This window comes from Poromitra crassiceps (assembly GCF_964638095.1).
Source record: "Poromitra crassiceps genome assembly, chromosome: 12".
In the NCBI taxonomy this organism is placed as follows: domain Eukaryota; kingdom Metazoa; phylum Chordata; class Actinopteri; order Beryciformes; family Melamphaidae; genus Poromitra; species Poromitra crassiceps.
The window spans coordinates 23,542,650-23,566,508 of NC_139632.1; the positions used below are offsets into that span (position 1 = coordinate 23,542,650).

At 42.1% G+C, this 23,859-nt stretch overlaps 1 protein-coding gene across 1 annotated transcript in view; it reads left to right on the plus strand.

Annotated features, from left to right (window-relative positions):
* The window catches only part of oca2 (oculocutaneous albinism II), a gene marked incomplete at its 5' end in the record, with an annotated part of 57,422 nt that overhangs the window by 16,214 nt on the left and 17,349 nt on the right, over positions 1 to 23,859 (plus strand). The window contains 9 exons of the mRNA XM_083647087.1: positions 219 to 343; positions 1,333 to 1,471; positions 6,482 to 6,614; positions 12,583 to 12,730; positions 13,036 to 13,093; positions 13,249 to 13,357; positions 19,865 to 19,992; positions 21,606 to 21,665; positions 22,572 to 22,676. Coding sequence (XP_083503213.1) covers positions 219 to 343; positions 1,333 to 1,471; positions 6,482 to 6,614; positions 12,583 to 12,730; positions 13,036 to 13,093; positions 13,249 to 13,357; positions 19,865 to 19,992; positions 21,606 to 21,665; positions 22,572 to 22,676 — 1,005 coding nt within the window. The remainder of the gene's footprint in view (positions 1 to 218; positions 344 to 1,332; positions 1,472 to 6,481; positions 6,615 to 12,582; positions 12,731 to 13,035; positions 13,094 to 13,248; positions 13,358 to 19,864; positions 19,993 to 21,605; positions 21,666 to 22,571; positions 22,677 to 23,859) is intronic.

The following is a 23,859-nucleotide window of genomic DNA, read 5'->3' on the forward strand; positions in this document are numbered from 1 at the left end:
CGTTGAACGTTCTGGACGACGAATCTGATGGCTTGCTTGCCCTTTGCCTGAAACCACAGTTGCGGAGTGGTGCATTCCATAAGGTGCTCTAGGGCCCGGGGAGCGTTACGTCAAACGAAAAAGGTGCCTGTCAAAGCGGTTATGTGAGACGAGTTCAGAGTGAGAATGTAAACTTGTCTTATGACATGTGGCATCACTTTGGAAACTTCTCCCTGCAGGCTTACCAGTTATCCAGAGGAAGAGTGTGGCCCATGATCATGATCCTCTGTCTTATCGCGGCCATCCTCTCTGCTTTGCTGGACAATGTGACCACTATGATGCTTTTCACCCCAGTCACCATAAGGTACATAACCATTCAAAATATTCCTGCACATTAGATAGCAGTTATCAGAAAAGCGATATTCAAGGTCCTGAACAGTCCTAAAATCCTAGGTGTGCTTTTAGAAATACGTTACAAAACTCATAGCATAGTATTGTCATCGTATTGTGGTTTAGCACTTATTATTCAAATAAATCCAATGTGACAGAGCCATCGTTACAGCTTCTAAAGATATTAAAACATAAATTCTCACCTCCTTAAACATTAATTGTCCCTGACAATAGCTTATGTACTGTAATGTGTTGACAGCAGTTTACATTGTGTGGTGAGCACAGAGCACAAAAATCTTTGAATTTAATTAGCCTGCATGTTTGGAAATCAATGTCTAAAATATATTTTTTCCTCTTATAAATCTTATAAATAAATAAATTAAATTATTTTTTAGTTTAATCTGTAATGCTGTACGTTACTATTTTATTATAATATTATAACTATCCAAGTCACTGTTCCCTGCTGTAATGTGTAACTTCCCATCTCGTTGAAAATGCTTTCCCTCCTGAAAAGAACACAATATTTTCCAGCGCAGTCAAACACACATGACATCCCTAAAAATAGAACTACTACAGAGAAGCTACAATTTATAGCACTGTAGTCCCTTCGAGATCAACTGTAGTGACTATGCCCACCCCTGCCTCTTTCTCATTGTTAGTGTCTCTGGACTCCGTACAGTGAACCATTATTAAGTTCTCACAATCACTTTCACTGCCAGCAGGTCAGAGTACAGATGAAACCTCGACTTCACTCAAATCAGACTCAAATCACACAATACACATAATGCAGATCCTTCCAAAAATACTGCTCTAATATGTTACCAGGCCTACAGGACTACAGGAAGGATCGTCCATGTAACCACAGTGTAAATGGAGGAATTCTGGTTATCTTTTTGTTTTTTATTACATTTATTTCTCCCGCCCAGGACTAAAGGGCTTTTCTGTGTCTCTCTGATTTTGCAGGTTGTGTGAGGTGCTTAATCTAGACCCCAGACATGTCCTGATTGCAGAAGTCATCTTCACCAACATTGGAGGGGCTGCCACAGCTGTCGGAGATCCACCCAATGTGATTATAGTATCAAATCAGGAGCTGCGCAAGGAGGTAGGCACTTTCAGCTCTCTGCCAAACATGTAATTATATATACAGTTATAATAACAGATTGGCTTGATGTATTCTGACACATGATCCAGGCGAAAAGGAAAGCATAATCCTTGATTTTCATGTGGTAGAGTATAAATAAAGTTTGAGCCATATAAAAACATGTACTACAGGCGAATGGCAAAATGAGGAGCACACGAGCATCACGCCTCACTCGCTCCACAGTGAGGCCCGATGGTGTCTCTGTACTGGTGTGTGTCTAATTGCATGGAATCAGTCCATAGTAGCCTACATACGGTCGGAAGTCACATTCTTTCACCCAGTTGGTTTGTGCATGATGCAAGACAATAACGGCCGTTGTATCCCAGGGTCTTCTTGATAAGCAGAAAGGTTCTCAGATGAGTGATGATGGTGACTGAGGCAGCTTTTTGCACCACAATCTTAAAGATAAATGACAGACCGAGACGATCACTCAAGATGTATTAGCAGTGATTAGCACTGACCTTACCATCTAGGAGGCGAGTGGCTCCGGACTAGAAACAGTAACCCACATTGTTCAAGATAATGTGACTGACTAGCAGCTTTGACAGCATGGTATGCATGCACCACTCTATTCATATGTGTGTAGGATAAACAAACGTGTGTTTATGACGAGGCCTTTGGTTCATTCTGAAAAGCGCCACTTCAACATCACTTCAGTTACTTAATGAAGAGACATTGAGAGAGGTGCGGGTGGCAGTATTTATACCAAACAAAGGCTTCTGCGACGGACTGGAGCTGTATTACTTTCAACATACCAGCAATGCAGCAAACAAAAATACATGACATGGCATAGATTTCTACATCTCTACAAATACTAGGAGGGAGAAATAGCAATGTACTGTACAGGTGTGTTAAGACTGAGTAGACGTGAGACTGTGCAGCACAAGGCTCTACACAGTATCTTGACAGGATCGACTGAGATCCCCCCAGATGCTTGATTGCAGAAATCTAAGGAAGTTGTCACGTTAAATTTGTCTAAATCCATCTCTTGATTTATTAACTGTCACTAGATGTAAGACATCTACATGTGCTGGCACTTGCAGATGCACTCAAATCTCTCTCTCCCTGGAGGTTGCTGACATACAGAGGGTTTTTTATCTCTGTGCTTGAGGTTCTGTTCCCTTTATTAGAACTAGTTTGGGCACATATCCAGTAGCATTGTAAATCACCTACTATCAGCAGAAGTACTGGATTTTAGCTGCGGACACGATTTCTCACGGGGGCCTCTGTGGGTCAAGGCTTTTGTTACTGCTACCTGGTGGGCAATTTCTATTGACCACTTTAGTCGCTGCGAGGGTCATGCGCTCACCGCATATTGAAGGTGAGAGTTTTCTGAAAACAGCACGAGTTCCTGCAGACGTTCTCTCGCCAAAAACACATCTTACTGACAGAGACTGTGAATCCTTCACATTCCCCGTATTATAACAAATGACGTTTATGATCTAATATAACATTTACAGTGACATGACATTATGCTTTGCATATGTTATGGGTGTGCAGTGTGGGGCCATTTAATCATCTGTGTTTGCTGGGTTGTATTTGTGTTATCTCAGTTCAGCACAATCTGTCCCTGTGTTTACACACTCATGGCCCTTATTTATGTTGATGTATAGGTGATGAATCCAGATGTAATGGCAGTGTTGCGAGACTAATTCATAATTTTGCCACTGCCATCATAAATCATGGGAATTAAAATGGTCAAAACACCGGAAACAGTGCCTCCCCCCCTATTTCAAAGCACCTGTCCAATACAGGACATGTTGTATACTGTCTTCTTATTCACATTGTTAGCAGAATTTGACATATAGTGCCTCGCTGTGCTATAGCCTGTGAATTGTGCTTTATGCAGTAATTATAGGCAACATAGCAGCACTGATACTTCCCATCTTCCTGCACATTGAATCATGCCTGACGCCTACAGTACACGGATTAATCCCTTCCGAGCATGTCTGCCTCCTGCAACACCTCCACCTGCACCTTGACACCATCTCATATTGGTGTGGTGCTGCTCCTCTGTGATTGGCATGCCGGAGATCATTTTGCTGGGGGATAAGGGTCTCTGTAATTAAAGTTGTGGCGAGAGACATGAAACGTTGTCAGCCCTGATGCAATGATGTGGGAAACGGTGCAACCTGAAGCACACCTCCAGCTCTTCCCTCGTGGTGTGATGAATGCATCGCTAACTTCATATTGGCAGGGCCCCTATGACAATGTACAGTATACAGTATATATGTCTTTAAGCCACAAACACCGCCATCTACGCTACATCAAACTGACTTGGAACAAATTATAGTGACGAAGCCACTTCCTCGATTATTTCTTAGTGTAATTGACAGTAGATTGGGACTAGAATGTGGTTGATTGCACTCTTACATTATTACATTATTTCCATACATTACTTTGATTATTTTCCCATCACCATGATATTTTGGAACCCCATTTATAAAGCAAGCCGTCCCCTTGAAAAACTATATCACAGCTTTTGACAATAAATGATGACCATACAGCAGCAGTAAGAGCATTTTGGTGAGTTAATCAGATCGCTCTTGGTCAGTGAAAGGGCAAATCGTTATAGGCTCTTCTCATAACCTTCAGTCTACTTATGACCAGCGAGGCATAATGCTACATCACTAGAAGACGTGACATTTCCCCAACTGCTGGATGTGCCATCTGTGGACTATATATGTGACATTTCAGCCTCTCTGTGGGCACAGTGGTATGTGCACTCCTCCATTATAGCACCCACTGGATACCAGTCACCCAGGGCCCACTGTCCAGTTTGCCTTGGCTCGGTTTCCCAGGTGACAGCGCAGCAGGGACACCAGAGTGCGCCCATTCAGCTATGTCTGGCCTCTGATAAGGACAGCTTGTGTATGTATGCATGGGTGTGTTTGCCTGTTTGTTTGTGTGCTTGTGTTGAGGGGATTTCAGAGGGTGTGTGTGTGTGTGTGTGTGTGTGTGTGTGTGTGTGTGTGTGCGTGCGCGCGCGCGCGCATGCGTGTGTGTGTGCGCGTGTGTGCGTGTCTGTATGTGTGTGTGTGTGTGTGTGCACACACGCGTGCGTGTCTGTGTGTATGCGTGTGTGTGTGACTGTGTGTGTGTGTGTTTGTGTTTGTGTCGGGGGGAGTCCAGAGATAGAAAGAGTGGCACAGCTGGGGTTTAGCTGATTCGGCCCCTCGTCAGAGTGCTCTTGTATTTGATTTGTTACAGAGCAAGGTAGCGGTAGGTAGCACGTGGCATAAAAAAACCTCCGACTACAGTACTTTTAGTATAATTTCATTAAGTGCGTCTGGTGGTTTTCTTTGCCAAATGGAAGTCCTCCAACCAGTCAGAAATCAAGTCTGAAATGTGGACGTCACAGTTGAAGGAACCTTACATCAGCCAACAGATAGATATATTTTAGATTCTTTATTTTATCTTTTATTTTATTTTTTAGCTTTGCTGTCTTGTTTATAACCATGGGGCTAAAATAAAAATGGTGAAAGTACAGCAGCACCCAGAAATATTTTTTACACATCAGTTGGGTTGAGATGTTTTTTTAAATTGAAAGGTGCTGAGGTTTGGTGTCAAACATGGGGTTCAACCAAAACGTTTGCATCTAGCATCTAAGGGCCACAGCAGACTGAACATGCCTCTTTGGATGCACAACTAGAGGAAGACTCGTGAGTTGCACTCCATGAGGCAATGTGGTTCTATGCTGATGAAATCAGGCAGTGTAGAATCCCAGGGAACCTTTGCACTGAATCTACCACATAATTGATGATGTGCTTGAAGGATTTGGTGGGTTGCACGCCTCCCAGGGCAGAACTGAGCTGCTACTAAAGGCAGGGAGTATTGACAGTGTTGGGGGTTCACTGCAAATTCCTGCAAGAATAGGATACACGTTCAGATAATGTGCTTCATTGTAATTCATCAGTGGAGCATTTTTCAGTTCTTTCAGCTCACGTTCTGTGAATATGTCTAAACCCAGAGATTATGACAGTGTATTCTCTGCTGAAGATTTCCCTTTTCTTTGCCAACATCTTAGTCTCTTGTATATTTAATTTAATAATCCCTCCTCCCCATTATTTAGATTGAAATCAAAATGCCATATCCTGTAGAGGTCACTGTTATCCACCTTAATTGCTGCGTCTAGCTTCATACTTGTACAATGACAGTCAGTGTGAATCATTCACAGCACACAATCGAGCACTGTAATGTGCATCTTAAAGATTTTATTTATTTACAAATGGCACGTGGGTGTAGATGATATTATATATACATCAACATATGCATTTTCAGTCATACTGCTGACATGATGGTGCTGTGTTTAAGGATTTGCACTCTGATCTTTGAGGACAGGCTCAGGCAGTCTTTCTCATGGAAGTAAGATGTGGGCCATGCCAAACTGGAGCTTGGTGGAGCTGGAACAAAACAAAGTAAACTAAACTAAAGTAAAGTAAACTAAAGTAAAGTAAAGTAAAGTAAAGTAAACTAAACTAAACTAAACTAAACAAACAAAAAACAAACAAACAAAAACTTAAGAATGCAATTATCACCATCCCATTGACCTGCATGATCAAACTCCTACTTTCATTTCCTAGCCTCCTTGCCCCAGGCCAATTATATATCTAAACTTTTATTGCTCATAGTCCCACTTATACAGTGTACAACTCAGTACCACTATTATTAGCCAAATTGACACAGCAGTGATTTGAGCTACATGACAGATTAAATGCACCTGCTTCCATTCTTTTCAAGATATATGGCTGGGTTGACTTGCTTTACTACTCACACCTCAAATTATATGCTTTCCCATAAAATCACAAGCCTTGTCTCAACACTTTATACAGTATATTCCTTCATGAAACCCCTTTTTTAATCTCTATACACAAATGGTTACATCTGAAGGGGTTCTTTGCAAGTGTATTTTTTTTTGTACTTTTAAGGCTTGTATTTGGAGGTAACACATTATTATTCTATGTCTTGCAGGGGATTGATTTCGCTGGTTTCACAGGATACATGTTCCTTGGAATATGCCTCGTCCTCTTGACCTCCTTTCCTTTCCTGCGGATGCTCTACTGGAACAAAAAGCTGTACAACAAAGAGTCCATTGAAATCGTGGGTGAGTGACAGACAACAGAGACAGACAGTCATACTGACAGACAGCCTTGTCAGGAATCAATACGTGAGAAAGCCACTTTCACAAAAACTCCAGCCATTTGTGGTATTTACTTAAAGCAGGACTAAACCCCCAGAAATCTAGGGGTTTAGTCCTGCTTTAACAGCATTTATCCCATTTATACCCTACTGCTGCTGCAATTTCCACTGAGCAGCTGAATAAATTAATTTACTACTACTACTACTACTACTATTTCTACTAGTATTACTGCTTTTGAAATATGGCCAAGTATTTCAGGCATCCAGCAGGAAATGCTTTAAGAATCCAATGAGAATTTTTCATATTTCAGAACCAAAGTAACACTTAGAGGACATAGAGGACAAATCTGATATAGGTCAATCAGGATATTTTGAATCTTATACAGCAGTGGTTCTCAAACTTTTTTGGCTTCAGTACCCCCTTTCTCTGATTTCTGCATCCAAGTACCCCCTTTAGCCAACTATAACATTGTGCTTAGAAAACTGCAAGACAAAACTATAGCATAATGCAATCAAGGAATAGTATTAACCCACCTTTTGAAGAATATATTATAAAATAAGAAATGTAGTGAAAGAGGTGCAATTTGTTCCTCCACAACAGATTAAGTTTACAGTTTGATTTATTTTCATGATTTATTCTTACATTTTTCCATTTTCCCCTTTCTCTCAAGTACTCCCTGTAGTACCTCCACGTACCCCTAGGGGTATGCATACTCCAGTTTGGGAACCACTGCGATACAGTATGAGTCAGATAGAAAGCCTTATAGAGAGATGTTATCCTGTTATCACAGATGTCATTTTAATGTTTTTAGCTTTATAGTTGTCTTCATAAAGACACTGGATTGTTGTTGTGAGGCTGTTGCCATAGTAGAAGAATGATAACAATAGCAGCATCCAGGTTTTGAGTCCCATTGGGGGTCCCTATGATGAAAATGTGAGCGAGTCCAGTGAAGTTTACATTGACAATGGGAAAATGTGTTTTTACATGTGGTGTACACGTATACAGTGATGGGTAGAAAGACATTGAAGTGTGAAGGAGCTTATTTTAAATTTAAAGCAGGATTTCAGTTAGTTTCAGCATGTTTTTTGTGTTTTTTTCCTTTATCTTTTTAACAACAACAACAACAACAACAACAACAACAACAACAACAACAACAACAACAACAACAAGTTTGAATGAAGTATAATAACCTTGCTACTCGTAACTATAGGCCCAAGTCCAACACCATTTCCTGGGTTGGAACACTTTCACTATTCACATCTTTGTCCAGCTCGCTCCCTTGAGAGTCTGGTGAGTCACCCCGTGTCCCAGACACCACATGGCTAGTCTCAGAAAGCCACTTAACATCCCCTCTGTTCTGATAGGCTCAGCTGCTGGCTTTAACAAGTTGGCAGCTTCACTCCTCTGGACAGTGGTTTGGGTGCAGCACAACACTCATCTTGGTTTCAATGTTACTGCAGTCCAAAACCTTTCACTTGTGGTTTGCTCCGATTGGCTGTTGTTGTTGGAAGTATGATATGATCTATTTAACTCATGTGGTACACAGCTCATTTCCCTTATTCATCCATCAATAGAACACTAAATTTGTTAATCATACCACCTCCAAAAGACTCTCAGTATGCCGTCCAGGAGTCAGATTAGATCATTTTTAATAAGCAGCAAAGCCACATAGTCTGTTTAGTTTTCATAGTAACTGTGTCTTCCATGTGGGTCCATGTGGGGCAAACTAAAGATCTTTGCATTTGAGACCTCCATCTTGTAGATACTGGCCAAACAAATAAACCAGAGCTTTTTCCACAAAATTGATTGCAATTCTCCCAGAGGGCCAAAGTCACCTCTTATCAGTGTTTACCCGCGCTGCTGCTATGGTGTGCCTTTATTCCCTCTGTGTGAGAGAACCTCAGCAAGAGGTCCTAACCACAGAGAAGACCCCATGCTTGAGCCGCCACCACACCAACATCTCCCATTTAAGAAGGGAAGAAGGTCAACTGTTGAGCCACTGCTGAGCGCTGTGGTGACCGTTCAATGCAGAGCAGAAAGTGCATCTATAAATCCTTCTCACACCAGCCTCCACTTGTCCTGGTGAGGAGAGCAAGCGTCTAAATCAGCTCAAAGCCCCTGCTATGATTGGTAATTGTGTAGATTTGCTTACAGTAATCCCCCCCCCCCCCACTGCGCCAATTACATCTTATTAAGGTCACCTAGCAAACCTCCTGACAGCGGATGGCACCTACTGATCTACACGGGCATCCTGCTCCTTCCGGCTGTATCTCTGCTTCAATAGTGGCTTCTCCAGAGCTGGTTAATGTACCCCAGCGCCTGGCTGCATTAGTCCCTTGATGGGGCTCACAGCATATTGACTGAATACAACCTACAGTAATACCCTCTCAATTGGCTTTGGCTCTTGGAGCTTTTACCAACAAACCCACATACAAACATATTACATGTACCTTTGTCTATGGAAGCATATGACACGCATTATTCAAATGGAATGTCATTGTGTAAAATTGGTGGCCATGCAATCCATTTGAATTTAAATGTGTCACTTTTTGGCTCAAAACGAAAATTTAAATTCAATAATGTCATTTGGATTTGACTTTTCCTATACTAGTATTGACATTTCATTTAAACAGAGATTTGCACACTTTATTTTTAGTTTTATTCAAAGGACTAGCAATAGCAATGTACCCGGCATTGCCCGGGTTAAGTACTGTAGGTACAAAGGAATAAAAAACTCTCGTAACGGGACAAGCCCCGTCTTTTATTGTCACACGAACACCACAACACACTCATGCTGACGGTGGCCGGTGAAAAGTGTCCTCTGCATTTAACCCATCCAGGCATGTCCTTTCCTCCGGGGGGCAGGCCAGGAGCAGTGGTCGCTTTCTCATACAGTGCCCGGGGACCAACTTCGGATGTTGTCGTCACTGGTCGGATGGCGATGACGATCTGATCTTCTGCATGTTTTTGGTGGGGGGGTTATACGGAGGAGCCCCCTGGGGGAGCACGGGCAGAACATGCAAACTCCACACAGAGAGAGAGGCCCTTACGACGAGATACCCCACCTGGGCAGTGGGCACTGAAGATATGGGGGGGAACACAACCACAGCACCCACATTGTCCCAGGCGAGAATCGAACTCAGGACCTTCTGACTGTGAGGCGACAGCTCTACCACTGAGCCACCGTACCCCCAATACAATTGTGCCTTTTGCTTGGCCCGGAAATGGTGGTGTTGTCGAGGTGATCTCCAGGGCTTTACAACCTGTCTGTCACTTTCCCCGCATCATAACACACCCGCCATGCAAATTTTCAGCCCAATCCGACCTGGGATGTGGGCATGAGGTGGTTTGCAGGACTTTCCAGGATTTTCCAGGTGGTTCCAGGACTTTCCAACCTGCCCATGGCCTTCCCCAGATCATAACCTACCGCCATAGACATTTTCAGTCCAATCTGACCTGCAGTGTGGGCGTGCATAAAAGATACCTACACAGACAGACACACAGATACACAACTTCAACTTTATTATATGATGCGGACCCCACTTTGAGAACCACTATAGAACAAATCCGATGTAGGTCAATCAGGATATTTGGAATCCTTTATGAGTCTAGCATCATTTATCAGGCTTTTCTATGGAGGATAGCCCTAAGAGCATCTGCACACATATACACAGCTACTCACCTTCTTGTGGGATGCAGTGACCTCTGAGAAACATAATTAACTGGGCATTATGCTCTCAGCCCTCTAACTGGCCTGTGTGATGTACAGTGTCTGCTTTGGAAGCTTTCTCCCCTCCATCTGAGGTAATTTCCACAATATTCACTCACATCATCATCATCAGATGACCCTGTCATCTCAGATATTACAGCGTTGCATTATGGTGTCGCTGTGCCAGGTGATAAGGGGGAAGGTGATCTCTCAGTGGTCACCGTGTAATAGGCTACAAAGCCCTGCAGCAGGTTCTGTCTCCTCTATAATCACAGATGTCATTTTAATGTTTTGGGGTTTATAGCTGTCTTCATAAAGCTGTTGTTGTTGTGAGGCTGTTGTCACAGTAGAACACTTGATAACAATGCCAGCATCCAGGTTTTCAGTCCCATTGGAGCCACCTATCATCATCAGTATATAAAAGGGAGCTCGGACTCTGTCTGTTTCCCTGTCTGTCCTGATGTGATGTGTCATCAATGATTTCATCAGTGATGATGTCATCAGTGAAGTCATACATAGGCATTCACACACACACACACACACACACACACACACACACACACACACACACACACACACGAGAGCGACTGAGGGAGAGGGAGAGAGGAGAGGGGGAGAGAGACTGAGGGAGAGGGAGAGAGAGGAGAGAGAGAGAGTGGGGAGAGACTGAGGGAGAGAGAGAGAGGGGAGAGAGACTGAGGGAGAGGAGAGGGAGAGAGAGACTGACGGCCCCTGCACACCAACATGGGCGGTGAGCGATGTACTCGCTATCGCCCAGTCAGCCCTGCCCCGCTGCTACAGCGTGGTTGGCTGCCTTGCTGTATTTCCATCTTCAATTGGTCGATTTCGAAATGCCCCTCCTTCCCTCGCTGCAGTCTGTCGCTTGCCACCTTGCAAAGCATGCTGGGATACCTGGCGTCAGGACATCGCAAGCGACAAGACGAGAGGAGGGGCCAAAACCGAAATAGACCAATTGAAGACGGAAATACAGCAAGGCAGCCAACCAAGCTGAAGCAGCGGGGCAGGGCTTGACAGGGCGAGTGTGAGTACATGCGAGTTGATCGCGTTTGGTGAGAAGGGGCTGAGGGAAAGGGAGAGAGAGGCGAGCTGCGTATGCGAGCTGCAGGGCGGGCGAGGCCGCGAGCCCGCGCAGTGGGCGTCCCTAGGAATCGAGCGTGCGTAGCGCGTGAGATGCCTAGTAATGAAAATGTCCATATAGTGAGAGAGTCCAGTGAAGTTTACATTGGCTTTGACATGTTAACCATAACTAAAAGCAAATGCGCTTTGGCGACAGAACCAAGAATGAAATTGTGGCCAGCTTAACGGTTCTCTCCTTTCCCAGGTTGTAAGCTACTTCTGATTGATACTGCATATCAAAGTGCACTGAGATGTTTCTTTACTGTAAAGCCCTCACTCATCATTGTACTCTTTATACCAGGCCTCCATGGCCATCTTTCATAGGCTCGGTCACTGTGGTACATTTTTATTTATAAAGCCATTCTGGCTAAACTCCCTTCTTATTTGCACTTTGATCGCTCAGAGATCTGACAGTAGTTATAGAGTTCCCAAGATGTGCTCGTGTTGTTTGTTCCAAGTGCTCAGACTGAACTGGGAAAGAAAGCATTTATTTGCTCTGCTCCCCTCACTTGGAATTGCCTTCAAAATGACTTGAAGATGATGAGGGACTTGACCACTTTGGCTGTTTTTAAAGCACGTATAAGTACTTCATTTGTAATAATGACATGTAAAACACCCCAAAGTACAGTACTACTGTATTAGAGAGTGCAAAACCATATAAGGTAAAGATTATATTATATATACATGTATATAATATAATTATAATGTTGACAGCATTATTGCATAATCACATGAAACTATGCACTTCGGGAAATACATTTTATTTTTCAGTTGACATCATTTGAATAAACAAAGCTAAAAATAAAGTGTGCAAATCTCTCTTTAAATGAAAATGTAATGTCAATACTAACATAGGAAATGTCAAATGCAAATGACATTATTGAATTTGAATTTTGAGCCCAAAACTGCGCATACCAGTGACAAATTTAAATTCAAATGTAGGATTTCATGACCATTTTACATATTACATTCCCATTTGAATTATGCATGCAATACGCTTGCATACTTTGTCAGTGTGTTGCCTGCAATTCATCTGTCAGTCATGCGCTGAACAGGTGGTCTCTCTTGGTCTGTTTCCTGCTCCAGAGCTCAAGCATGAGATCCTGGTTTGGAGACAGACAGCCCAGCGCATTAACCCTGCCAGCCGAGAGGAGACAGCTGTAAAATGCCTCCTGATGCAAAAGGTGCTCAATCTAGAGAGTCTGCTCCGCAAGATGATGCAAACTTTCCAAAGGTAAAAAATCAGAAGAAAAAAGAATCAAGACTTGCATCCAACCTGTCACCAGAACAATCATCATTAATTGCTGTTTTATATTCTTACACATACGATGAACACCACATTAGAGGTACACGCTGTGCGAAACACACTCAGTGTTCATTACAATGTTGTATATCAATAATCAAGACATCTTAATTGAAACAGAAATGAATTTGCTGATGCATATAAGTGTTATGAACTGTATGCTTGTTAATGCATGTAATTAAATGATGGACCTTCAGAGAATATGAAATTAAAATCCTTAATATTCTGTTTGACAGGCAGATTTCTCAAGAGGATAAGAACTGGGAGCAAAACATTCAGGAATTGCAAAAAAAGGTAAGCTAAATGGCAATAGGTTTTCACACTTCACCTCCCCCACCCACTGAGCCATTATAATGAATCAATAATGAAGTTAAATTTGTCTTTGAATTCGACAAACTCAATCGTATGACGTTATTATCTTTTTTTGTCTTAATCTTCCTCGTCCACAGCACAGCATAACTGACAAAGTCCTCTTGGTGAAGTGTGTATTCGTCCTCAGTGTGGTGATCTTCATGTTCTTTCTCAACTCCTTTGTTCCCAGCATTCATCTTGAACTTGGTAAGCACAGCAGCATCTCATTAGAGCACAACGGCCTTAATGATTAAGAATCATTGCATTGTTTTTACAGGCCCCAATGGGTAGTTATAGGTTATGTCGTGTGTAATTATAAAACACAACTTCCTCTGTCCTTGCATTTGAAATGAGCCCAAATAATGGGCTGACAAGCAAATGCACGCAACAAATTACACGGATACGGCACTGTGCTTAGACCCATCAAATCTATTCATGTGCTTTCATTACAAAACTGTGGTGATGAATATTCGTCTGCTAAAGCTGAAGTAGCCACTTTGCTACATTTAACATTTTGGCTAAAATCATGTGAATCAAGTGACAAAAGGTGCAGATTTCAGGCGTTCTGTGTAGGAATCAAGGAGAATATCTGATTGGATTGTAGAAATGTTAAAAGAAAAATATAGCTTTAATAAAGCTGTAATTACTCCAATGATAACTCCTAATAACTAGTCTAACAGTCACTCCATAGGGGGGGAAAACAGAGCAATCTGCTGCTGTAACGTTTTTTTTTTATTATTATTTTTAACTGTTATCGCCTCTCAGCTGATATGATACGTCTGTCAGGAACAGAGTGTGTGCCAGATTTTTTTGGGGTGTGTGTGTCTGGACATCTGGCCGGGGTTGAGGGTTACATCTTGTTTGTCTATCTGATGTGCCTGACTGCAATGTCTCTGATGTGTGCGTCTGGATGGTGGATGACCTGAACATCATCCCATTAACACGAACAGCATTCCCAAATGAAGATGGCTGTCTTCATACACCTCCTCTCATTTCTCCTCTTGCTGCAGCCGCCCCTCATCCACCAAACATGGCCAGTTAATTACAGCTGCTGCTCGGCTTAGCTCTTGGTGACATCTATTAAATGGGAATGACCCACGGCGCCATGTTTTTTCTGTCCCTGTGGATGGATCGGGGTTCTGTCCAAACACGCCTCTCATGAATGCATGCAGGTCTCAGTCAGGGTTGACAACTGAAGTCGGTCCAATCTGTTCATTCACACAAGATGTTTTAGGAATCGAGTCTCATTAACATTTCATTAGGCTCACGCTGTAAGATTTCATTTCAATCTGATTATTGCCAGGTCATTTGATCACTCCAAAGTGTTTGTGTCTGGGGTTATGTTATGCGCAATGTGCTTAATGTGGAATTTGATTGATTCCTGTGGGGGAACGTAGGTCATTCCGGCATCAAAAGTAATAAGGGAAAAGGAAATAGAATATAAGCACACACAAATAGGACATAAATATGCCAAGAAAATAATCTAAATAATGAAACGAAGCAATACTGTAAAAGCAATACAATTTAATGGAAACTATTGTTAAATGATGTAAACATGTTGCCCACCATTTCAACACATTAAGTAGATGTTAAAAGTGGAAAGTATGGGAAAGGAATTGATGACCAACTTACTACATTATGGACTAGTAAGGGATGTTGCCAACACTCCCAATTGCATACTTAAATATGAATCCCTGAATATGAAATACATGTTGTCTATGTAGCAGCAGTATGAGTAATAAAAGTATGTAGAAACAGATTTGATGTATCAATATATAAAAAATCTCAAAATTATATAATTCGCAATATGCAAAATGTAAATCACCAAACATGTCAACTCATGCCACGTCATCCACATCATCAGTGGGTATGACATCACTTGGCGATTGTGGGGCATGACATGACCTCATCAGTGGTTATGACATCCTTAACATCGCTCAGTGTTTTCCAGTTGATCCTTGCTCCCCTGCCCATGCCCACTGACCTCGTCTCTGTCAGGGATTGTACCGCTACCGGGAATTGAAACCAGATCTCCGTGGTGGTACAGTAGGCGGGTGCTTTTACCTCGACACTACCCTAGACGCCCCAGCACTAATGTAATCTAAAGCTCATTGGGTTTATCAAAGGTTAGATAAACCTCAGATTTTACAAATGCAGTCTAACAGATTCCAATCTAATCTGTATGACAGATTACAGTCCTTTGGGCTTTTGATCGAGACATGTTCATGTTCACAAATCCTGACTGCTGTGGGCAGGTTTCGCCTTTGAATTGTTCTGAACCTTGAGTCAAATCAAAGCGATATTTGAAACCTGAAAAGTGAAAACTAAACTAAAATCATAAAAGCATCACAGCTTCCCCAACTTTAGGATTGCTTGTATTCCTAGACAGCAAAATGCTTGTCTATTTATCTTGTGGCCTCTGCTGTGTGCTCAGTTATTTGCAGGGTGTATTAAAACACCTTCAAGACAAACACACATGCTTTAGATAAACAACTGCCACGAGACATTTTCCACAGCACATTTCCTGTCTCTGTTATCTTGTGTATGATAAATGAGTCCATCAGCCTGCTCAGACTTGCCTAAAAGCACTTTTTAATTTGACAGTTCTTTAGGTTTTATGTCTGCTGCTTCTCTTCTCTTCTTTTCTCTTCTCTTCTCTTCTCTTCTCTTCTCTTCTCTTCTCTTCTCTTCTCTTCTCTTCTCTTCTCTTCTCTTCTCTTCTCAGGGAATGTCAATGCAGGGAAGAAATCAAAAGTTTCTTGCAATTTTTTTGTTCTCACTTATTTGAATGGTTGAACATACTGTATGTGACTGCAGGGTTTTGTATGCGCAAAGCATGTGAGGGAAGTTTGCCACAATGTATGTTTTGTTATTTCATTGTTCACAAAATGTTATATTATATAGGCCTCCTATGGCTGAATACTGAATACAGACTTTAAAGGTTATATAGGCATCCTATGGCTGAATACTGAATACAGACTTTAAAGGTTATATACTGTAGGCATCCTATGGCTGAATACTGAATACACACTTTAAAGGTTATATAGGCCTCCTATGGCTGAATACTGAATACAGACTTTACACTTAACACTTTACACAGGTTATATAGGCCTCCTATGGCTGAATACTGAATACACACTTTACACTTTACACAGGTTATATAGGCCTCCTATGGCTGAATACTGAATACACACTTTAAAGGTTATATAGGCCTCCTATGGCTGAATACTGAATACAGACTTTACACTTTACACAGGTTATATAGGCCTCCTATGGCTGAATACTGAATACACACTTTACACTTTACACAGGTAATAGGCCTCCTATGGCTGAATACTGAATACACACTTTAAAGGTTATATAGGCCTCCTATGGCTGAATACTGAATACACACTTTACACTTTACACAGGTTATATAGGCATCCTATGGATGAATACTGAATACACACTTTACACTTTACACAGGTTATATAGGCCTCCTATGGATGAATACTGAATACACACTTTAAAGGTTATATAGGCCTCCTATGGCTGAATACTGAATACACACTTTACACTTTACACAGGTTATATAGGCATCATATGGCTGAATACTGAATACACACTTTAAAGGTTATAGGCCTCCTATGGCTGAATACTGAATACACACTTTACACTTTCCACAGGTTATATAGGCCTCCTATGGCTGAATACTGAATACAGGTTAATAAAGGTTATAGGCCTCCTATGGCTGAATACTGAATACACACTTTACACTTTACACTTTCCACAGGTTATATAGACCTCCTATGGCTGAATACTGAATACACACTTTAAAAAATATTCTGGATAGAGATGGCAAATTCCTTAATAAATTAAGGAAGAGTGATTTAGCTTTTACAATTGTGAATTTATATTTTCCCATTTAGATTTCCTTACATTTCCATACTTCATCGCCATAAGCAGCCACAGGCAGAAAAACAGATACAAGAGAGAATTTCTAAATCACCTCAATATTAGGTTTATAGAGAAAACAGGAGTATTAGCCTCTCCATTAGCTGGTCTTTAATGTAGGATGGAAAATGAGTCATGTTAGCCACTAGTACATCGCGCGGATATCCACATGACATTGACATTTCTATTCTATTAACAACTGTGGAGCTCTTCTCTGCTGACCTACTTGACCTGTTTTAAGGAAGCACATATGCCCTGCTTGTTTGAGCTCTCCTCCAAACTCACTGATGAGAAATATGATCAGAAACGTCAGTAACACCTCATCTCATCCCAATACTCTGAGGTTCCTGTAGACAGAGCGTTGTGAAATGGACAAAGGAGAATATGTATATGATATGTAGTCATTCTGCGACCTCAGCATGTACAGTATCTACAGCATGTCTAAGGTCCTATTACCACCAAGCAGAACCCACAGAAATTTGATTTTTTTCCATTGACTCCTATTTGAAGCCATTTGTGCCAGATCTCAACTGCACTGATCACTACTGTACATGAGGTGGAGGTTTGAACAAATTGCCTAGAACCCCCCCCCCCTTCCCACACACACACACACACACACACACACACACACACACACACACACACACATAGGCGATTCTAGGCTTTGCAAACAGGGGTTGCACCACCAAGAAGGTAATAGGACTCTGACTTGAGGGTATTTATACAAAGAAATTTTGTATATTTTAAAGTAAAATGCATTAATCTGGTGCACTCTGAGAGCAAAATGAAGAGGCTAGTAGATATGATATAACTTGTCGCAGAACATCAATTTTGGTTTATTTGGTAAAAGTGGAACTGTAGCCTATTCCTTCTGGTTTTCTTCATTGTTCATAATTTTGTGGAACGTATTCACTAAAGAGTCTATAGTGAATGCTGCTATTAACTTGTTTACTTTTGCTACTAAACCAACATCAGGACATCCAAGCAAGTTCTGACAGAGAGCAATGTTATTGGACCCATTGGACAAACACATTTGCATATCTCCCAGCATGCATTGTTCCTTCCAAACTTTTGACCACAAAGTAAAGTAACCACATTAAATAAGTGGTGAGTGGAAATAATCATTAGCCTATTATTAGTTAAACATGCAGTTTTGGAACATTCAATAAAGACAAATAAGAAAAATAGACTATGACTCGACACCCTAAGTGATACACACATGTTATGAGAGTGGTATATATATCCCTCACACTAATATCCGTTTTAGTGTAGAATGGTTACTTCCTTGCTCTGCTCTTCCCTAGAGTGCACAACCATGTTCAACCCTGGCAGCCCTCATCCAATCGCGCATGCACACACACACACACACCAATTTCCAGCCCAGTTCTCAGAACTCGGGGCGATCTCCGTTCCTTCTGTCCCTCTCTTCCATCTCCCCTCTATCACCCTCTTTCCCCCATCCTTCCCTCACTAGTCTTTCCTCACTACTTCCCATCAGGTATGAAAATAACTAATAATAATAGTAATAACTACTGATGTTCACCTGTTTAATCTTCCCTTTCAGAAATAGACTCTAATATTGTACATTTTGGCGAGCCTTTGCCAACGTTCATCCTCCAGACTGGAATGTGTGTTCATCCAGCCCTGCACCAAATTCAATCTCACATGTAAATTTTCTGTCATTTGCTCGGCTTCTACTTTACTTGTTCTGTTTGTGTTTGTGGGCCATGTTTTTTTCCCTCTCCCCATTTACAATCATTGATTTACATGGGCCAGTAAAGACACCAAAGAGCACAAGATGAGAGAGACAGACAATGTTACATTCGTTTTTGTCTGTTGTGCATTAAAACTAAAGTAATTACCCTGTTTTGAAAATGTAAGGAGTAGAAAGTACAGATATTTGTGCTCAAATGTAGGGAGTAAAAGTAAAAAGTTGTCAGAAAAATATATGCTCAGTAAAGTACAGATACTTGAAAATCCTACTTAAGTACAGTAATGAAGTATTTGTACTTACTTCCCATGTCTGGCGTTTTTGCATAGTATCTCATGACTGAATATAAATAGAACAGCAGCAGGTACCAGATGCACAAAGACGCACCAGCAGCATCTGTAACATTTAGAAAAGGTTGCTGTGTTCTTTGAGAGAAGACTTGTGATTGAAGAGAAATTTAAGTGGAGAGGACAGATGGAACTCCATTTCGCTGAATCAATTATCATGTTTTAATTATTTAAAAAGGCTCTTAAGTATCATCAAAGTGCTGTCTGCTACATTTCTTTTTCATCTACTTCCTTTTCAAGCTGTGAGAAATGCATTGTGCCCGGCGCCCTCGGCGTCTAGACGTCATGTCATCATTGTCAGACTTTTTTATGCAAGTGAGCTTTGTTCCTTGTTGCGTTAGAAAGAGTCAGGGGGCATCTGGATAGTGTAGAGATAAAAGCACTCGCCTAGCACCGTGCAGACCCGGGTTCAATTCCTGACAGCGGTACTTCTGGCTTGGTCAGACCTTCCTACAGACACAATTGACCATGTCTGTGGGTGGGAAGCCGGTGGGGTATGAGTAGGCTACTGGGCACTACCCTAGCACCTCCTCTGGTTGGTCAGGGCGCCTGTTCAAGGGAGGGGGAGGGGAACTAGGGGTGAATAGTGTGATCCTCCCACACGCTACGTCCTGCCGCTCATGTGAAAAGAAGCGGATTGGGGAGAGAAAATGGGGAAAAATTCAGAAAAAAGAAAGATGTCAGACGCAGTTGTTTGAACTTGTTTCGGGTTCTTTCTTTCAGGCTGGATTGCTATCCTGGGATCGTTGTGGCTGCTGGTGCTGGCCGACATCCAGGACTTTGAGATCATCTTGCACCGAGTGGAGTGGGCCACGTTACTGTTCTTTGCTGGCCTCTTCGTTTTGATGGAGGTATTTCACTGTGGCACTCAGCCAGATGATACTGTAGTAAATATAGTTGATGCAGATATTTTGGCTCCATACACTGAGGTCACCTGCCTCTGTTGTTGCGGGGGGGGGGGAATCTGCTGGGACATTTTGGCTTAGTGGGAATAAAGCCCTTTTTTACAGCTCAAATTTGCCTGAACAACAGAATGTTGGCATTAGATTTAGCAGTATAGAGCTCAACAGTGACATTTTCACAGCTCCCGTTACATGAGAGAATTCCCCATTCATTTTCTCGATAGATGTTTTGAGAAATCCTTATATAAAGAGTTTAAAACTTGGAACCAAGCCAACCAGCCACCTACTGAATCGTGAGTACCCATAAAACACTTCACTTTGAGCAAAAACAAAAACAAATAAAAAGAGTCTAAAATATTATTTTGTTTCCCCCGCTTTTTGTTGTTGTTGTTTTTTTGCCTCAGAAAGTGAAATGATAGTATTTTGACTTGGAAATTTGAGATGTGCTACATTTTCATATTTTTTGGGAACATATTCAATACATTATTATGAACAGGTCGCGGACCTGAAGTGACCCACAGGAGTCAGGCAGGAGAACAAGAATAACGTCACACGCAGCACACTGCTGTTCTACGTAAACCCGGAAGAAGACAGCAGTAGATATATAGAGACATATGGCGGTAGCTGACGATGTTGTTTCACCTGTTGTTTATGGTTTAATTTATTAAGTTATTGTGCAGTGGAAGCCAGCGAATACGGGAGCAGATGAGAGTGAGGAGGAGGAGAAAGAGAGCCAAAATTGTAATGGTTGCTTTCTGTGGAGCAATAGCTGCTGCTACTTCTTGCTAATACTTACAAGGTCTAAAACCTCACTGTCCACTGATTAGCTCCCTCGCAGCTGTCCTCCATGTTTGTAATCACAATCTGCCCGCTTGGTCCTCCCTCCTCCTGCCAGTGCAGAATAGTGACGAATGTCGCTCTTGAATGATGTAAAAGTCACATTGAAGTCTGATATGGGCCAGATGTTTGTTCACACGGAAGTCACATTCCAAAACATCAGATTCGAATCAGATTTTTTTCCACATTTTAAAGTAGCCCAGGTCGTCTTTAAAAAAGGCACTTTCAATGTGACTTGTACTGTTCACACAGTCCTGAAAAAGAGTGACCTGAGTCACTTAGGGGGAAAAAGATCAGATTTGAGCACTAAGGTTTGCTGCGTGAACATACCCTTAGAATCTGTAAACTAATGATCTATTTCCTCACCAATGAGCCCCCGAGTGATGAGAGGAAAGCCATCATGTCAGCAGAAGAATTGCTTTGCAAGCCTTTTGTTATTTCCCTGCTTTAAGTCTTCGGGGTCTAGAGGCAGGGTTGTTCTGACCCCAGCTGAACTATTGTGCATGAAACTTGGGACAGTGGGTATGGCACGACTACAGCTGCTCTCAGAAGGAGTGGCTGTCAGTATATGAACACTTTTTTGTTCAACAATAATATTAACCATCTAATTGATGACTGCTAAATAGAAGCCAAATTACTTTTCTTCTCTTGGTTTAATCCCACTTATAGCTAATTCTCCTCTGACTTCCCCCCCTCATCAATCTTCTCCTCTCCATTCTCCATAGGCTTTAGCCCAGCTGCAGCTTATCGACTATATTGGAGAACAGACAGCACTGCTTATAAAAGTGAGTTTTTATTTTCTTTCATTTTGATTTTCAACCTTAACAGGAGTCACACAGCTGGCATAATGGATAATTGGGATTTCTCAAATGTGATGTGATATTGCGTTTCATGCATATTGACCCATTGTTTTGCAAAGCTCTAAATTCAATTATTTGGTTTACGTTTGATTTCTGTGAGGGGTTGATGGGATCTGAGGTAATTTTCATCCAAAGTTCTCCACACTGAAGGCGTTGAGCCCGTGCTGCTGCCTGTGTGAGGCCACGTCTCTTAGTGGAGAATTGCAGCTGTGATAGAGACGTCAGCTTGTGTTTAGACCATGGAGCTCTGCATCTCTAATAATCACAGATGACAGCTGGTCTGCCATTCTACTAACTAACCTGCTCACCGGCCCCAAACATGGATGGACAACATGCCGGGTGTAGGAGTGCCCTCTCTCACTGATGCAGCTATGAGGCCAGGAGGATGAAGAGGGCTCTGGCAACTTCCTGCTTGGGGAGTCATCAGAGTCACCTGTGTGTGTGTGTGTGTGTGTGTGTGTGTGTGTGTGTGTGTGTGTGTGTGTGTGTGTGTGTGTGTGTGTGTGTGTGTGTGTGTGTGTGTGTGTGTGTGTGTGTGTGTGTGTGTGTGTGTGTGTGTGTGTGTGTGTGTGTGTGTGTGTGTGTGTGTGTGTGTGTGTGTGTGCGTGCGTGCGTGCGTGCGTGCGTGCGTGCGTGCGTGCGTGCGTGTGTGACAGAGCTGAGAGGCAATTGAGGGGCTTCCGCCTGTGGCCAAGTCACACCGTCAAACAGCCTGGTCCTCTCAGGGGGTCAGGGCCTTGGCGTGAACTTGAGTGGTCTGTTTGAGTTAAAGCTGTGCCTGGGCAGTGGCGGTGAAAACAGCAGTGTCACTCTTGTTATCTCCTCCCTCAGTCAGTGCCAGAAGACCAGCGCCTGGCCATAGCCATTATCTTGGTGATGTGGGTCTCCGCTCTGGCTTCCTCTCTCATTGACAACATTCCCTTCACTGCCACCATGGTAAGAGGTGTTCGATTTCTGCTCTATCATGCTGGACAACATAGCAAGTCTGTGGTATATTCTATTGAATATGTGACAGCACAAACTCACACACATGCGCGCGCGCATGCGCGCGCACACACACACACACACACACACACACACACACACACACACACACACACACACACACACACACACACACACACATACACACACACAATGAAACTCTTTCATATTCTGATTATATGAGGCATTAAAGTCTAAGCACTTGTCATAAACCACAGATGGTGAGATGAAACAATGGTTTAAGAATCCCACAAGGATTACAAAAGAGTGGAACTCTCACAGAAACGAGTTCTGTGAGAGTTCTTGGGGGTAAGATATGAAAAGGTTAATAAACCTTCTGTTCATTGTTTTTTGAAAGCCTCACAGTCAGAAAAGTTAATTGAATATATGGTAATAATCTGCTCATTTCATCTGTTCACATAAACACCTGCTATTTTCAGACAATTCATTACTTGCGCCAACCGAGTTGGCTGGGAGGTCCTGTCTGTCTGTCTGTCTGTCTGTCTGTCTGTCTGTCTGTCTGTCTGTATATTTGTCTGTCTGTTTTTTTGTCTGTCTGTCATACCTCAAAAAGGTATGAGTGGATTTGCACAAAACTTTGTAGAAAAATAGGTATTTTTTGGATTCCCTCTAAACTGAAAATGCATGCTGAATTTATTTCCCTCCAAAGCCAAAGAACAATAGTGATACTAAGAAAATAACTTCAACATTGATCTCCCATCCAGACAAAAGTATTGCTGGTGCAGAAATGGACTGTATATTCATAGGTTTAGCTTTTGTTGAGATCAAATCTAAACCTCAGTCCTGACTTTTATCTTTCAAATACACAAAAGGAATTGGCATAATAATTAAACTGGAGCATCACCAGCCCAACAAGTGACTCTATTATTTGTTTTACACTGCTCATAGGACAACTGTGAAAACATTGTTGATCTAAATACAAATTAACTGCCCGTTTAGTTTACTTTGTCTTGCCTGGAGTTAGATTTTGATTAGGTATTGATTTGCTAGTAGTCGGTACTGAATCTGATACCCACAAACTCACACGTGTACTGACGTGTACTGACCTACACGTCAGTACAGCGTCCATCATCTCAAAATTCTGGTGGATAATGATACAAAGAGATCCTCTGAC